Raw genomic sequence first — 17,366 nt, forward strand, 5'->3', positions numbered from 1 at the left:
CGGATGGGTCCTTCCCTTTTCTGGATGTTTGCTTGGAGTCTTTCAGGGGCTTGGCCCAGATGCATAGGTTTTTAGGCTCTTAAAACTTTTTTGCTGAAATGAAAGCTGCTGGGGCCGGCATCGTGGCACAGTGGGTTAAGCCACTGCCTGGCATAGTCACCAGCAACCCATATGAGCATCCGTTTGAGTCCCAGGTGTTCCACTTTCCATCCAGCTACCTGCTGAAGAGCCTAGGAAAGCAGCAGAAGATGGCTGCCCAAGAGCTTGGGCCCCTGCACCCAAGTAGGGGACCCAGATGGAGCTCTAGGCTCCTGGCTATGGCCTGGCCCAGCCCCAGCTGTTGTCACTGTTTGGGGAGTGAACCAGCAGATAGATGTCTTTTTCTCTCTGTTTCTCTCTGTCTCTCTTCCTGCCACTCTGCCTTTCAAATAAATAAGTCCTTTTTTTTTTTTTTTTTGAATTTAAGATTTATATATTTGAAAGTCAGAGGTGCAGAGAGGGAGAAACAGAGAGAGATCTTCCATCCACTGGTTTGCTCCACAAATGACTTTAATAGCCAGGGCTGGGCCAGGCTGAAGCCAGGAGCCAGGAGCTCCATCCAGGTCTTCCATGTGAGTGGCAGGGGCCCAAGCACCCAGGTCATCTGCTGCTGCTTTTCCCAGGCCATTATGAGGGAGCTGGATCAGAAATGGAGCAGCCGGGACTCAAACCGGTGCCCATGTGGTGTGCTGGCATCACAAGGCGGCAGTTTTACCCGCTATGCCACAAGGCCAGCCCTCAAATAAATTAAAATTTGTTTAATGAAATGAAAGTTGGCACAGACCCCATTGTGCACAAGTGATTAGAGCATGAAATAAAGGCAGGGATTTAGCAGTTGTCTACCAGTGGGGCCGGCTTGGATTTCTCAGCACACTCTTGGCCAAGCAGGAATCCACTGTTGCATTTCCTTGCAAGACTGTGTGGCACTGAAAACCCACATATGGTTTGCCTTACTATTGCAAAGAATGTCCAAGAGTTCTGGAGTCCTTTCAGGCCGAGGTTGACAACTTACAGCCAAAGTCGTCATTTTAGGGGCGAGAGAAGCTTGTGGCTGCCTGAAATTGGTCCTGGATCAACAAACTTGAGTCTCTGTGTTTCTTTACTTACGAGGTCTGCTGGGGAAATGGAGTAAGCTGTCAATCCGTGCTCCCTGCTCAAGAGCAGAGGAGTCGGTGGAATGCTTGGCAGAGTGAACCCTGCTGCAGAATTTCTTGTCCTGATGATCTTTTAATTTGATTTGTGCCTTGTGGGGAAGAAACTCCGAGTTCAGGAGCTTGTCATTCCAGCATTTGCAAAGAGGGCAGGGACCTGACTTCGTACCCGTGACCACCAAGTCCACTGGGTGATGTGGTTGAGTCCATTTACTTTTTGATGAGCAGCATGGATTTGTCCCAGATGAGTACTGAGGCACAGTCTCTGCTGGGTTTCTGGGTTCTGCTTTCTTTTTATTTAAACCCAAGTTCAGCCAGTGAATGCTAAAACCCAGGTATGTCCCGAGGTGCTGGCATGCAAGTCTCAGCCAATGAAGAGACTGATGAGTAGTTTAGCCCCAGTGAACATCAGGGGTCTTGGATTTGTTACTGTGAAGTTCAGTGTGTTTTGAAATGAGTTTTCTCCAAAAGCATTGTTAGCTGTGTGGTCCCTACTTATTTGCAGCAATTACTGTCTTTTGTAAAAGGTATTTATTTATTTGAGAGGCAGAGATTGAGGAGAGAGAAAGAGGGAGAGAGAGTGTTTCTATCTGCTTGTTCACCCCTGAAGTACTAGGGCTGAGCCAAGTCCAAGGCAGGAGTCCAAGCGAGTCCAGGTCTCCCATGTGAACAACAGGAACCCAGTCACTTGAGCCATTACTGCACATCCCAGGGTCTGCATTGGCAGAAAGCTAGGGTCAGGAGCTGCAACTGGACATGAACCCAGGTTCTCCAATGTGGAATGGAGCTCTTCACTGCTAGACTACACGCCCACCCAGTGATGAATATTTTTAAAACTTAAAATTTATTCTTTAAAAGTGATTTGCTTTCCTCATTTCATTAAAAGTTTATTTTCTCCCAGATTCAACCCCTTTTTAAAAATAGGAACATGTTTCTTGCTTTAAAATAATGGCAATGAGGGCCAGCATTGTGATGTCATGGATTCAGCTGTCACCTGAGACCCTTGTATCCCAAATGGGTGCTGGTTTGAGTCCTGGCTGCTCCACTTCGGATCCAGCTTCCTGCTAATGTGCCTGGGAAAGCAGCAGAAACTGACCCAAGTCCTTGGGCCCCTCAACCACTTGGAAGACCCATATGGAGCTCCAGGCTCCTGGCTTCAGCCTGGCCCAGCCCTTGCTGTGTGGCCATTTGGGAAATGAACTAGTGGATGGAAGATCCCTCTTTCTATAACTCTTTTTTTTTTTTAAAGGGTTACACAGAGAAGCAGAGAGAGAGAGAGAGATGTCTATGTGGATGCAGGGGCCCAAGCACTTGAGACATCCTTTGCTGCTTTCCCAGGTGCATTAGCAGGGAGCTGAATCCAAAGTGGAGCAGCCGTGCCTTGAACTGGCACCCACATGGGATGCTGGAGCCGCAGGCCGTGTCTTAACTCACTGTGCCACAGTGCTGGCCCCGAACTCTTATCTTTCAAATAAAATAGATCTTTTTTTAAAAAATAAGATAAATCTTTAAAAAGATCTAAAATTAATGCATAAACTTCCATGATAAACTAAATATCGGTAGTTTAAATAAAGCAAGGATGAGTAACTGTGGGATGCCGAGCTGCGGTGAGCCCCAGGCAAAAAGAAAAAGCAGCAATATCGATCTTCTGTTCATTTGAACTTTGGATGTTTGGTTCACTGTGAATTTTTTGGTATCAAGTTTGTTTTAAATAAATCTTGTATGAAAACATGGTTTATCTTGATGCCTGAGTGTTTTGGCAACTCCCTTCCCTTAGGTTTTGTGTCCTGCTCCACACTTTGCCTTGTGCACCTGCCAGTGAGCTGGGAGCTGTAGAATAGACGAGATGTTCTCTGCACCGCATCATGGCTGCTGCTGAGTCACAGCCCCGAGGCGGGGGACGGGGTGTGGAGGGAAACCTGGGGCCTGCCTGTGCGCTGACCAGTGCGGGAAGGTGTGTTGCATAAGTCTTCATCACCCCGGCCTCAGTTTTCCTATCTGTAAATTGGAGGAACTCTTTGAACCTGCCACGTGCTAGGTCATCACGCAACTTACTGTATGTGAGCCGTGATGGTGATGGTGGCATTGTATCCTGTGATGGGGTCTACGCTCTGTTTTACAGACATCCACGACAGTGATGGTGGCTCCAGCAGCGGCCACCAGAGCCTCAGGAGCACAGCCAAGTGGGCGGCCTCCTTGGAGAATCTGCTGGAAGACCCAGAAGGCGTCAAAAGATTTAGGGTTTGCCTTTTTTCTTGTTAATCAGGGAGGGTGTGTCATGTGCAGAGGTGGGGGAAACAGGACAGTCCTTAACTCTGTCTGTCCCAATGTGACAGTAAGAATGGCTCCGGTGTTGTGATGGCTGGTAGCACCCGTGTGGACAGCCCTGGACTGGCATTGAGGGCGTGTGCAGTCTGCTCCTGTGTAGGTGGGAGTGGGCTGGGGTAGGGAGAAGGTCCCCTGCCCATTGCTGCCGGCTGTAGGAGGAGTTGCAGCTCTGTGACACCTCGGGGGTGGGGGGTGGGTTGTCTGAGTTTCTCTGCTGGGACCGTTTGCACCTGGGGGAGTCTCGGGGTGCATCATTGGCAGAGTGAGAGAAGCTGGCAGCGTCGACTTGGCGAAGGGACCCCAGAGGGAGGACCGGTGGTTGGGGAAGTGTTGATGTCACGGAGAAGTCACTTCCTTGGCCACTGGAACCCCCAGGTGACCACATGTGAATTTCAAGGGTCGGTTCCAGCAACTTCTGTCTTTAGGTCTTGAGTCAGACAGGAGGAGCCCTGTGTGGTCAGGCTCTCGGGCGGGAAGTGGCAGCCGAGCCAGGGCCCCAGTTCCTGGTGACACCAGGCTGTGAGCCTCGTCTGGACCTCAGGGAGGTCTCTGCACTGTCGAGCAGCTGGCCGTGCCACCAGCCCTCCGATTTCGGCCAAAAGGAAACACACCTCCGACTTAAAATAGTTTTCTTCCTGGCCTTTCTCGACAGGCCTCCTGTTTTCCTTTCCTTTTGTTTAAAAAAAATGGGCTTGATTTTAGAGGAATGCACTTTGTTTAAACACTGTCTGGAAGGAACTAACGCATCTCCACTTTACTTTACTTTTCGGTAATTTATTGTCAGCTAAGCAGTGTGAGTAGATCCCTGCCTCATTTTTATTCTTCTTTACTACGTCAAAGCCATTGAGGCCAAATGCATATGAAATCCTGGCTTGAACATTAATCCTACTCCTTGTTTTTCAGGGTGGAGTTTTCAAGGGCTGATTGGACCATGCTCAGCTATTGAATTTTGCCAAGTCAGTGCTTGTCAGGAAATGCATTATTTTTTTTTTTTTTCGTAAAGAGAAGATTAAATGAATGGTTTTTGTTTTTATCCATAGGAATTTTTAAAAAAGGAGTTCAGCGAGGAAAATGTTTTGTTTTGGCTGGCATGTGAAGACTTTAAGAAAATGCAGGATAAGAAGCAGGTAACCCTTCCGTTCCTAATGACTCCTGGTCACTTCCCCCGCTCTTCATGGAGTCACAGCTGCCGTTGCAGGAGACTTGGAAATTGTCTAATGGAACTCGGTTCACATTAGACGTGAGGGGAAGGTTTCTGCTTCAGATCGGGTCTCCTGTGTTGATCAAATATTAATAATTCAAAAAGGAGTGATTTAGTCCATTTTGAAATGGAGCTGTTCAAAGGGACCGATATTTAAAGTAAAAATCACCATTGGTGTCGTTTGGAGATCATCAGTGTGCACGGCTGTGTCTTCATGAATACGTTATGAGGAGGTCGCCCCCAGGGCCTGGCCCGTCTGCATTTCTGGATGCTGTGTGGCGATTGGAGCCCTGCATGCACCTGGGGGATTTTTCCATGTGTCCGTGCGCCTGTCCAGAGCCTCCCGCACAGGAAGCTGCTGACCGTTCTCCCGGGTGGCCGTGTGCTCATTTCAGGGTGCCCTCTTGTCGCTCCCCTCCGCTGGGTTTTGCCACTGAAGGTTGGGCATGAAAAAGGTGCATCAGATCACGAGGAAGAAGGCTGTGCACTGGGTGGGTCTCTGTGCAGGGCAGAGCACTGGTCAGCTCCGGGGGAGCAGCAGGTGGTGAGGACAGGGAGCACTGCTTCCTCTCTGCAGGTGGTGAGGACACGTTCCGAGAGGGGCTCCCTCTGGGTTGCATTTTGGTTGCCCTAAAAGCCCTCCCTGTATGACCCTTGGGCTTTGCTTTCTTCTGCCTTCTTCCCCCAGGGCGATTCTGGCTGGGGCCTCCTGGGTAGCGAAGCCCTCTGGGGGAAATGAAAGCAGGCAGGAGGGCCTCTGGGAAAGTGAGGACTCCTGGTTCCCCTTTTTCTCAGCACCTAGGACAGGGCTGCCGACAACCATAGGTGCACGCTGGACCTGCACCTGCTGAGGCCAGGCTCACCCTAAGATTGTAGCTCAGAGTCGAGAGGTGAGCGCATGTGCATTTGTCTGCCTTATTCTTCGAGCGTGAGGGTGGGAAGGCCCAGGTGGCCCGGGGCCTCCCCTGCTGTGTAGATAAGGAAGTCGGTGTTGCCCTGCACCATGCAGAACTGGGGCTTGCGCCAGCACTCCGAGGTCACCCAGGCATCCCCTGTACACTTGCTGCCAGCCCTTGGCACTCCAGGCATCATGGAGCCCAGGAATGAGTTGGAGGAGCATCTTCCGGGGGAGGCTTCGCAGGTGCCACAAGCCTAGAGGTGGAAAGAATGGGGCTGTGGATCACCGGGGAGGCCCCTGGAGGAGTGACTTTTTCTTTTTTTTAAAGATTTATTTATTTATTTGATAGGTAGAGTTACAGAGAGGCAGAGGCAGAGAGAGGGAGGTCTTCCATCTCCAATTGGCCACAATGGCCGGAGCTGTGCCGATCGGAAGCCAGGAGCCAGAAGCTTCCCTCGGGTCTCCCACACAGGTGCAGGGGCCCAAGTGCTTGGATCATCTACTGCTTTCCCAGGCCGTAGCAGTAGTTGGATCGGAAGTGGAGCAGCTGGGACTTGAACCGATGCCCATATGGGATACTGGCAAAGCAGGTGGCAGCTTTACCCGCTACACCACAGCGCCAGCCTGAGGAGTCTTTCAAGTGCGACCTAAAGTGTGGTGGGGGTGGAGTGGGGAATTCTTCCTGGGGGGGAGGGGACAGCACTTAGGGGAGCAGGCCTGGGAGGAAGAGCTGAGGGGAGAGAGTGGGGACCCCTGGGGCCTGGGAAAGCTCCTTTGGGACTGTAATGGTGTGGGGGGAGGGTAAGACTGTAATGGTGTGGGGGGAGGGTAAGACTGTAATGGTGTATGTCTGGGGGACTGTAATGGTGTATGTGGGGGGAGGGTAAGACTGTAATGGTGTGGGGGGAGGGTAAAGCCTTCAGTTCTGCCACCTTCTGGCTTTCTGGCCAGCCAGGCAGATGCTGGATTGCACTTCCCGCCGTCCACATCGTGCAGCACGTCTGTCCCCCAGGCCCACTTCCAAGATGGGCGCCCGTCGGTCCGTCTGTGCAGGAGGCGGAGGCGCCGGTTCTAGCTGCGAGGCTTGTTGCGCAGAGGCGGGTCTCTGACTCCAGGCCCCGGCATTCTGGCATTCTCTCGTGGGCCCCGCAGGTTCTGAGCTGTCAGTGATTTCCAAGGTGGAGGAGGATGGAGGCGCTGGGAGCAGCCGCCCAAGTGAATTTCACAACCAGACTTAGCACATAGGGTCGGGCAGGCGTCCGTGGGAGGGTTGATCTGTCCACGGCCGGCCTCGCGTCCGTGGGAGGGTTGATCTGTCCATGGTCGGCCTGGGCAGTTCTGGGGCTGATGCAGGTCTCTTGCCCCTGCTGCGGCCTCGGTCGGGCCAATGGAGCGGAGACATGAACACATTTTCTATTCATCTGGGGCTTTGTTCTCGGAAGCGCCAGTGTGGCGGCTCCGTGTCCTGCTGCCTTCCTGTCCCTTAGGAGGGTCTTGACACTGGGCGTGGATCGTGGGGATGCTGGGACGTAGAGGAAGTCGGGAGGGTCACACCTCCTGCCCCCTCCTCGGGTCCCTGCGGTTGCTGTGTGTTCCCGGGCTCCATAGTCAGCAGCTGGCTTTCAAAGCCGTTCTCTTCCTTCTCGTTTTGCTTGTGGTTTAAGATTTTTCTCTCTGGAGCCTCTTCCTTGCGAATTAGCACATGAGCCCTGTGTAGCTGTGAAAGCAAACCAGCATCCAGGTCTCGTAAGACCTCAGAAAAAGTCCAGCGAGGTGCTTACTCTTTAGCTGCCCCTGAATTCATTCACTCATTCATGAATCAGCACCTGGAGGAGGGTGCTTCAAAAATGTCATGGGGGCAGGTGCTTAGCCTAGCGGTTAAGTCCCTCTGTCCCAAACGGGAGTACCTGGGTTCAATCCCTGGCTCTGGCTCCTTGCACAGCTTCCTGATAACACGGACCCTGGGAGGCAGCAGGGATGGCTCAAGTAGTTGGAGCCCTGACAACCACGTGGGAGGCCTGGATTGAGTTCTGAGCTTCTGGCTTTGGCCCTAGCTGTTGTGGGCGTTTGGGGGGAGTGAACCAGCAGATAGGAGCGCTGTCTCACAAATAAATTATTTAAAGCAATATGTAAATATAACTTAGATTGTTTAACATGATGACTTGATCATAGTGCCGAGTATGATTTGGAGTTTTACTTTTAAAGGTGTTTAGAATTCCCGGGGAGATAGCTACTCCTAGTGGAAGCCCATTCCCTCCCTGAGTGGATGGGGGGGTCCCTTTCCTTCCCCGCTCAGTGCCCCCCAAAGCTCAGACACCGCTAGGTTTAGGTTGTTTTCCAGCCTTGGCCTGTGGCACAAGTCTGAACACGGCGCCTTTGCCATGGACTTGAGTCCAGCTCAGGCCTGGAGGGCTCAGCTGCCCCTTGTGTGGTTTGGGGACCTGGCCTCACCTGCCCGGGCCTTGGTTCCTTCTCCCGTGAGTTAGAGGGCAGAGGCCCAGGGGGTCCCCCCCTGCTTGAGGGGCCTCAGCCCAGAGCGCCTCTGGCAGTGGCAGTGACTGGTCCGTGGACCACTCGAGGGGAGTGGGGAGTGGGGAGTGGGGAGAGTGGGCGTGGTCCTTGTTGCCTTAGGAAAGTGCCAGTAGCGCGTCTTTCTTTTCAAAATCGGGAAATGAAACCCAGTGCGAGAGCAGTGTTTTGTGTCTGAGAGGTTACTGTGTCGCTTTAAAACTTGACATTTATAAAAAAATCATCTTTGCCCTTCCAACCTCTTAGATCCCCTTCAGGAGTGAGGAATGAAAATCTGAACGGAACTGTCAAAATAACAGCAGTGCCTGCAGACAGTGCGTGATACTTACACTTCTTTGTCCCAGGCACTGTGCCAAGAACTTTTATGTGGATTATTTTATGTAATCAACAAACTCGTGAGGCAGATGGTATTATTCTCATGCCCAAGTTATGGCTGAGAAAACTGAGGTTAAGGTTAAAATGAATACACGTAGAGTAGAATCGGGACGTGAGCTCCGGGCTCTTACCTCCCAGCACGAAGCCACCTGGACTGCTTTGTCTACATCTCCTGGTTGTTGATGTTGTTTTTCTAGACAAAAGCCATAGATGGCTGTGGCTCCTCCATCACTTTTTTTTTTTTTTTTTTTTTTTTTTTTTTTTTTTTGGACAGGCAGAGTGGACAGTGAAAGAGAGAGACAGAGAGAAAGGTCTTCCTTTACCGTTGGTTCACCCTCCAATGGCCGCTGCGGCCTGCGCGCTGCGGCCGGCGCACCGCGCTGATCTGGTGGCAGGAGCCAGGAGCCAGGTGCTTTTCCTGGTCTCCCATGGGGTGCAGGGCCCAAGCACCTGGGCCATCCTCTACTGCACTCCCTGGCCACAGCAGAGAGCTGGCCTGGAAGAGGGGCAACCGGGACAGAATCCGGCGCCCCAACTGGGACTAGAACCCGGTGTGCCAGCGCCGCAAGGCAGAGGATTAGCCTAGTGAGCCACAGCGCCTCCATCACTTTTAGACAGGATCTGTCGACTTCCTGGAGCTGAGGTTGCTCTTATATCCCTGTCCACTGTATTCATCATTTACATTATTTAAAATATTTTTTTCTTGAGAAGCAGAGAGAGCGAGAGGGAGAGAGGGAGAGAGGGAGAGAGGAAGAGAGAGCGCACTTCCATCTGCTGGTTCACTCCCCAAATGCCTGCAATGGCTGAGGTTGGGGTTGGGGCTGGACCAGGGCCAGGGCTGGGGCTGAAGCCAGGAGCCGGGAACACAATTCAGGTCTCTCATGTGGGTAGTGGGAACCGTCACTGCTGCCTCCCGGGGTCTGCATTAGTAGGAAGCTGGAGCCAGGAGCTGGAGCCAGGCATCCAGCGTAGTACTCTGATGTGGGATGCAGGCTTCTCAACAGGTGACCTAATCGCTTTGTCAAGCTCCAGCTCCTAATTTTATAAAGTATTTTAAGAAGCTTTGCGCGTGAAACAAAGTTTCATAGCATGGAATTTTCCATTGGTGGCATGTCAGTGCAAAACATGTTTTGGATTTTAGATTTTGGATTTGCAGATTAGGGACGCTCAACCTGTAGCTCCCTCAGAAAGGGAACCCGGTGGGGAGACATGGAAAGACCTGGTAGGGTAAAAATGTTACTTTCCCAGTTCTCTCATAGTCTGATGGAGGGAGGCCAGCACTGTGGCGTAGGGCGTGAAGCTCCTGCCTGTGACACTAGCATCCCACATGGGCACTGGTTTGAGTCCTGGCTGCTCCACTTCTGATCCAGCTCCCTGCTAATGCACCTGGGAAAAGCAGTGAAAGGTGGTTTAAGCTCTTGGGCCCCTGAACCCACAGGGAAGACCTGGAAGAAGCTCCTTGCTTAAGCCTAGCCAGCCCTGGCTGTTGCAGCCATTTGGGGGAGTGAACCAGTGGATGGAAGATTGATCTCTCTCTCTCTCTCCCCCACTCTCTCTGTAACTCTGCCTTTCAAATAAATAAATACATCTCTATTTTTTATTATTATTATTATTTAGTGAGAGGGAGAAACAGAGAGAAAGGTTCTCCCTTTTCCGTTGGTTCACCCTTCAATGGCTGCTGCGGCCAGCGCACTGCGCTGATCTGAAGCCAGGAGCCAGGCGCCCCTCCCAGTCTCCCACAAGGGAGCAGGGCCCAAGCACCCGGGCCATCCCCCACTGCGCACCCGGGCCATCCCCCACTGCACCCCCGGGCCACAGCAGAGAGCCGAACTGGAAGAGGAGTAACTGGGACAGAATCCAGAGCCCCGACTGGGACCAGAACCTGGGGTGCTGGCGCGGCAGGTGGAGGATCAGCCCATTGAGCCATGGCGCTGGCCAATAAATAAATCTTTTAAAAAAATTGGATGAAGCATAGAATTCTAGGTTGACACTTGGAATTTTGAAGATTGACTATCTTCCACTTTTGTTAAAAATCAGTATTTTGTATGTAAACTGTTTTGTTTTGTTTTTGAGATTTATTTTACCTTATTTGAAAGGCAGAGTTACAGAGAGAGAGGGAGACAGACAGACAGACAGACAGACAGGGAGAGAGGTCTTCCATCCACTGGTTCCCTCCCCAATTGGATGCAATAGCCGGGGCTGGGCCAGGCCAAAGCCAGGAGCCAGGAGCTTCTTCCAGTTCTCCCTCATGGGTGCAGGGGCCCAAGCACTTGGGTCATCTGCTACTGCTTTCCCAGGCGCGTTAGCAGGGAGCTGGATCAGAAGTGGAGCAGCCGGGACTTGAGCAGGTCCCGTTTAGGATGCCCATGTTGCAGGAGGCGGCTTAACTGGTTACACCACAGTGCCAGCCCCTGTTTTGTGTTTTTCTTTGCTTTTTCCTCTCTGGAATAGAATCGAGTCTTCTTTTCGTGACAGTATTCCCAACTGTAAACTCATGGGGTGGGCGCCGTGCACAGCCTCGTGATCTGGACACCCGTAGCCCGGGAAGCATCCTCTCGCTGCTGCTTTTTAAGTGACTTCTTCCTTATGTTTTTCTCCATTTTTCCCCAGCGATGGTCCCTTTCCTCTGATCAAGCCCTTAATTTTCTTTTCCTCTTAATTTCCATCTCTTTGGCTTTCGGTTTATACTTCTGGATATCACGACCTTTATCTCAAATCCGTCTGTCTTCTCCTGACAGGACCCTCTACCCTTGCTGGTGGGCCACAAGCACCACATGTTATGAATCAAACACATCTCTGCCGGTTGGCCTGGGGGAAGCTGCTGGGGTCTGAGTGTGAATGTCACTGAAGCCCTCCTCTGCTGTTTCTCATCTTTGCCCTCCACGTTCTCTGTTCTGCAGCTCTTTTTCCAGAAGCCCCCAGGGGTAGAGGGAGAGTCCCCTGCCTGCTCAGGGGTGGGGTAGGGGCTGAGGACCTGGGGTCGGACAGCTTCTTCCTGCCACCCTCCTTGGCACTACCGTCCGGGTTGTGCAATGCCCCTGGGCCTGCCATGATGGGACGCGGCTCTGGCTCTGCCGCACCCCTGCCCCAGCCTGCGGGTGCCCAGCTCTGTTCTTGCTCTCTGCACAGTCACCTGCTTCCCTCCAACCGCTTTCCATTTCCTGAGCCGGTTTTCGAAAGTGTTCTGCATCCCGTCCTTGGTATTTTCTCTGCCTCGTTCTCTTTCTTAAGTGGATATTAACAGAGTCAGCAGTCTGATCCTTTAACTCTCTTACGTCTTCTGTCCCATGGCCCATCTCTGGCAGAGGGACAGAAATGGGCTGATGGGGGCAGAACCTGGTAGCAGACAGGATGTGGGGTGAGGAGGCATCGAAGGGGATCCCAGTTTCCAGCTGCCTGGGGTAGAGACTGCAGGACCCGCTCCTTCCCTTTTGGTTAAGTCTGAGGTGTCTGGTTGATCAGTGCCCACATTGGTAGAGTCAGGGGGCTAGCAGCTAAGACACTGATGGACCACTTTGGGGGGCCTGGTTCGATACCCAGCTCCGGCTCCTTGTTAATACAGCCTCCAGGGGCCAGCAGTGATGTATCAAGCGACTGGGTCCCTGCCACCCGTGTGGAGAGCTGGATTGATTTCCTGGCTCCCGCTCCAACCCTGACCATTGCAAGCATCTGGGGAGTGAACGAGGGAATTGAAACTCTGTCTCTCTGCTTATCAAATTAAAAAAAAAAATCAAAGTTGGCTACTTGGACCAGGTGCTTGGGGAGAGTGTTGGGTTGAACCTTGGGAGAGAATGGAACAGTCAGCCAACTGGGAAGAGCTCTGGGGAAGGTGCAGAACAGGAGACAGGGAGGTGGCGGAAAATCCCGAGACCAGACTCTTTAAAGATTTATTTATTTATTTGAGAGGCAGAGTTACAGACAGAGAGACAGAGAGAAAGAGATCTTCCATCTGCTGGTTCACTTCCCAAATGGCCAGGACGCAGGAGCTGGGCCAATCCAAAGCCAGGAGCCAGGAGCTTCTTTTGGGTCTCCCACGTGGGTGCAGGGGCTTACGCACTTCGACCATCCTCTGCTGCTTTCCCAGGTCAGCAGTAGTGAGCTGGATCAGAAGCGGAGCAGCTGGGACTTTGCTGGCACCCATATGGGATGCTCGTGCCACAGGCAGAAGCTCAACCTTCTATGCCACAGCGCTGGCCCCCAAGGGCCAGACTCCTACAGAGAGGGATCAGAAGAGGAAGAGGTGGGAACGGTGGGCCAGGCCAGGGTCCAGGGGGCGCCGGTGGAGCACATCAGTGAGCGGGCCAAGCCGGGTGGGTGGGAACCAGCACCAGCGGGCTGAGTGACTGCGAGGGAGGCGGTGAGACACAGGGCACCCTTTCTTCGGAGATGTTTCTGTGAGAGTTTGGGGGTGCGGAGCTATCAGGGCTGTGAAGCCGAAGGAGGTTTTGCTTCATTTTCCCGTTGGGGGCAGGTTGAGCGCGTCTTCTGAATGCGGGAGAAGAACCGGTGCAGCAGGCCACGCCCTCCCAAGCTTGGAGCTGCGCGCGGTGGCCTCTGAGCAGGTGGAGAGGCTGGGGCTGAGGAAGGCAGCATTTGCTCCTCCTGCGCATGCGTTCGCTGGCAGCAGGCTCTGGGTGCTGACTTCTGGGCAGGGGCCTTCTCCCGCGGCTGCGGGGCACAGGTGGTGTCCCCGCGAGGGCGAGGTCTGTGGCCTGGGCTGTGGCCGGCACACGTGCAGCGTGAGAGAAAAGAAACCAACTGCCCTTCCCGCCCCGCACTGGGCGGCTCTTGGGTTCTTAGGCCCCTAATGGCCGCGCTAGGGTTAACAGAGCTCTGGAAAAATCTACTGAAATAGCTCCACAGACTGGTTCTTCTTTTCTGTCCAGTGTTCTCAGCCGGGACAGCAGGCCTCCCCGTGACTGGCCTGCGGTCGCCAGTCTCAGGGTTTCCCTTCCCAGTCATGCTTCCTATCCCCACCGAGATAAGCCCTGCCACACCACAGGCCCGGCACGTGCTCTGCCGCCCTGGGCACCCACCCTGCTCTCCGGCAGGGACTCGGGAGGGGCTGAAGGCCCTGGGACTTACAGACCTGTGGTCCTGGTCCCTGCTTCCTCTCCTGGGCCCTACCTATTCCCCCCTGAGCCTCAGTGGTCTCAATATACTCCGGAGAACCAGGGTCCGCTTTGCACCTGTGCACAGGGCTGGGCTGGGCTGGGGTGGGGGGAGGGGACCGCATGCTTTCGGCCCCTGGAGCTCTGTGTGGAGTTTGCTCCTCTAGCCGGCTGAAATCGGACATTTACGAAGTAGCTTTCAAACAGGAAGTGGTTTTCCAAAAATATTCCTTCCTGACAGTGGGGGTGGGAGGAGGGCGGCTAGTGGCTTCGGGGAGCCATTCCCAAGTACTGCTATGCCTGGATCTCACCCCCGGACCCCAGGCCAGTCCTGGGCCCCTGGTCTGGTGTCAGTTCACTGCTGGTCAGGGAGGGCCAGGCCGCGCCCCGGCCAGCTGCCTGCAAGCTTGGGACAGGCTGGCCTTCTTGGGGACAACGGAGCTGGACAGGCCTGGGCCTCTTGGGGCCAAAAAGGGACCACCGTCCCCCTGTCTTCAGGCCCCCGTTATTGAAACCTTCTAGTGGCTTCTCTAAGAGCCAAGATTTTCAGCACCTGGGGTTCCCTAAGCCCTGCTCTGCAGCATGCCTGGGGCACCAGGTGGGTGCTGAAAGGGGGGTAGTTTTCCAGACCCCCCCAACTTCCTCCACCACCCCCAAATCATAGCTGGGTGGCTGCACGTCAAGGCCTCTGCCATCTGCCTCACAGTGCAGGGTAAGGAGACACGTTGGAGCGACTGTTGAGAGCAACAGCCCCCATCCGGGTGCTCCTGCACAGGAAGTCTCCTTTCTCTGAAAGAAAACAGCTCTCGGGGGAAGCCCTGCAGGAGCAGGCGCGCTGGGTGCCGTCCCCTGCCCATCAGCGCGTGGGCCTGGGCTGCGTGGTTGGGTTTTGGGCAGACAGGAGTGCAGACAGGGGGCATCTTGGAGGCAGTGGGGGCTTCAGGAGGGCTGTGCTTCCCAGCAGGGCTGCACCTGGGAATTCAGGCAGACAGTGGAAGCGGTCCCCACAGCTTGTCCTCAGTGCCTCGTTACCAGAAGGAAGGAACCCCCTGCCTGGGAAGGCCGAGGGGTCTCCCGCCAGTGTGGACGGAGCACATCCGAGGGCTCGGGAGGCAGAGCAGGCCTGAGCTCCCTGGGAGCTTCCTCAGCTGCATCACGTGTCCCGGCCCTTGTGCTCACCTGGCAAGGGACCTGCCGGGGATGGCACTGGGTTGTGTGTTCAGGGGATTGAGGAAACGGAACCACACCTAGCACGTGTCTGATAGCTGTAGGATATGTGTGCATCATTTAATTTGATTTTTTAAATTGTGGCAAAATGCACATTACACAAAATTTACCATTTAAGCCATTATAGGCCCTCATTATAGCATTTCACACATCTGCAAGTGCACATGCAGTGGTGTTGGGTACATCCTCAGAGTTGCACAGCCGTCATCACGGTCTGCCTCTGTAGCTTTGTCATCATCCAGGCAGAGCCCTCACTTCTCCACTCCCTAGCCCCCCGCAACCACTGGGCTCCTGCTGAGTGGATTTGCCCATTCTGGATATTTCTTATGCATGAAGTCACGCAGTATGGCCTTCTATGCTGGACTGGCTTCTTTCTCCCTCTCCCTCTCCCCCTCCCTCCCTCCCTTCCTTCTTTCAAGATTTATTTATTTGAAAGGCAGAGTAACAGAGAAAGAGAGGGAGAGAGATCTTCCATCTGCTGATTCATTCCCTAAATGACCTAATGGCCAGGGCTGGGCCAAGCTGAAGTTAGGAGCCTGGAATTCCATCTGGGTCTCCCACGTGGGTGCAGGAGCCTGAGCACTTGGGCCATCCTCTGCTGCCTTCCCAGGCGCATTAGCAGGGAGCTGGATCAGAGGTGGAGCAGCCAGAATTAGAATCTGCTGCCCTAGGACTTTTTTCATTTAGCACTGTTTCCACAGTCCATACAGGTTATAGCACAGCTCAGTATTTTTTTAAATAAGGATTTATTTATTTGTTTGAAAGGTAGCGTTAGAGAGAGAGAGAGAGAGAGAGAGAGAGAGAATATATATCTCCCATCTACTGGTTCACTCCCCAAATGGCTGTAATGGGCCATAGCTGGGCTGATCCGAAGCTGGGAGCCAGGAGCTTCTTCTGGGCCTCCCACATGGGTGCAGGGGTCCAGGCACTTGGGTCGTCTGCTACTGCTTTCCCAGGTGCATTAGCAGGGAGCGGGATCAGAAGTGGAGCAGCCGGGACTTGAACATATGGAATGCCGGCGCTACAGGCAGAGGCTTTACCTACTACGCCACAGTGCAGGCCCCTTGGCTCAGCACTTCATTCCTTTTCATGGCTGAGTGATAGTCCCACGGTTCCTCACTTTGGAGGATTCCCAAGATGACCCTAAGTGTTCTGAATGCTCACTCTGCCTTCATTTGCAAATGGCTAGCAGAGCAGTTTTGTGACTGGAGATGTGGCTGTAGATTCCTGGAAGGGAGCAGGGTCAGGACTGGGCTGCCAGGAGCTCCCCGGTGGAGCTGGGCTGCAGGTGGCAGCTGCTTTCTTGCTGTGGCAGCAACATCTGAGCCTGGCCGGGGGGGTGGGGGGTGGGGGGGTGGGGGGGTGGTAAGCTGGGTTCAAGCCAGGAAGGGCTGTGCTTGGAGATAACACCCACCCCACCATGTCCTCCAGATGCAAGAAAAAGCAAAGGAGATCTACATGACCTTCCTGTCCAGCAAGGCCTCATCACAGGTCAACGTGGAGGGCCAGTCTCGGCTCAATGAAAAGATCCTGGAGGAGCCGCACCCGCTGATGTTCCAGAAGCTCCAGGACCAGGTACTCACTCCCCTGCCTGCACCTGGATTGGAAAACCTGCAGTAAGCCCAGGCCTGGGAGCCCTCAGGGACACCCCACCTGCAGGACACACTGAGGGGTCGTGGTGTGGACAGGCAAGGACACGGCGCCCCCAGGCTCGGGGTGACCTGCAGGAGTCTCCCTGCCGCCTGTTGAGTCCTGGTCTATACACAGTGTGAACCATCAGGGTTCTGTTCTTTCTCAACCCAGATGGGGAGGGAGGCTGGGGGCCGGTGGAGGAACCAACACTGAGGCGGCGCCGTGTGGTTACTGCCGAAGGTAGGGGCGGACGGAAAATCCAGAAAGCAAGCACAGGGTCTCACAGGGGCAGGGAGCCCGGGGCTATTTCTGTGGACCATTCAAACGCTTCCACCTGCTGCTTCTGTCAGCTGGATCAGTACACGACCCCTGCGCCAGGTGCAGAGTGAACAGTACTGGGCAGCACCTTGCACCTGCACATTACAGGGGAAATCAGCCTGGTTTGTTTGTTTTAAAGATTTATGTATTTATTTGAGAGAGAGAGAGAGAGGTCTTCCATCTGCTGGTTCACTCCCCAAATGGCTGCAACACCTGCGGCTGGGCCGGGCTGAAGCCAGGAGCTTCTTCTGGGTCTCCCTCATGGGTGCAGGGGCCCAAGTATTTGGACCATCTTTTGCTGCTTTGCCCAGGCCATTAGTAGGGAGCTGGATCAGAAATGGAGCATCAGGGAGTCATCCAGGGGCCATGTGGGATGCCCGCATCTCAGGCAGTGGCTTACCTGTCACACCACAATGCTGGCCCCAGAAATCAGGTTTGGCAGGTGGACCCAGGGGAGCGGGTGCTGGTTTTCTGGCACTTAAAGGAGAGGGGCTGCTGTAGATGCCGATGACAGATGTGACTGCTCCTGTTAGGCTCTGTTCCCATGAGCCGGAGGA

At 53.8% G+C, this 17,366-nt stretch overlaps 1 protein-coding gene across 2 annotated transcripts in view; it reads left to right on the top strand.

Annotated features, from left to right (window-relative positions):
- The window catches only part of RGS10 (regulator of G protein signaling 10), a 39,716-nt gene that overhangs the window by 9,812 nt on the left and 12,538 nt on the right, over positions 1-17,366 (top strand). For both annotated transcript variants that reach the window (XM_051824239.2, XM_051824240.2), the window contains exons 2-4: positions 3,313-3,431; positions 4,559-4,645; positions 16,291-16,434. In XM_051824239.2, coding sequence (XP_051680199.1) covers positions 3,313-3,431; positions 4,559-4,645; positions 16,291-16,434 — 350 coding nt within the window. The remainder of the gene's footprint in view (positions 1-3,312; positions 3,432-4,558; positions 4,646-16,290; positions 16,435-17,366) is intronic.

The sequence above is a fragment of the Oryctolagus cuniculus genome, chromosome 15, assembly GCF_964237555.1.
Source record: "Oryctolagus cuniculus chromosome 15, mOryCun1.1, whole genome shotgun sequence".
NCBI lineage: Eukaryota > Metazoa > Chordata > Mammalia > Lagomorpha > Leporidae > Oryctolagus > Oryctolagus cuniculus.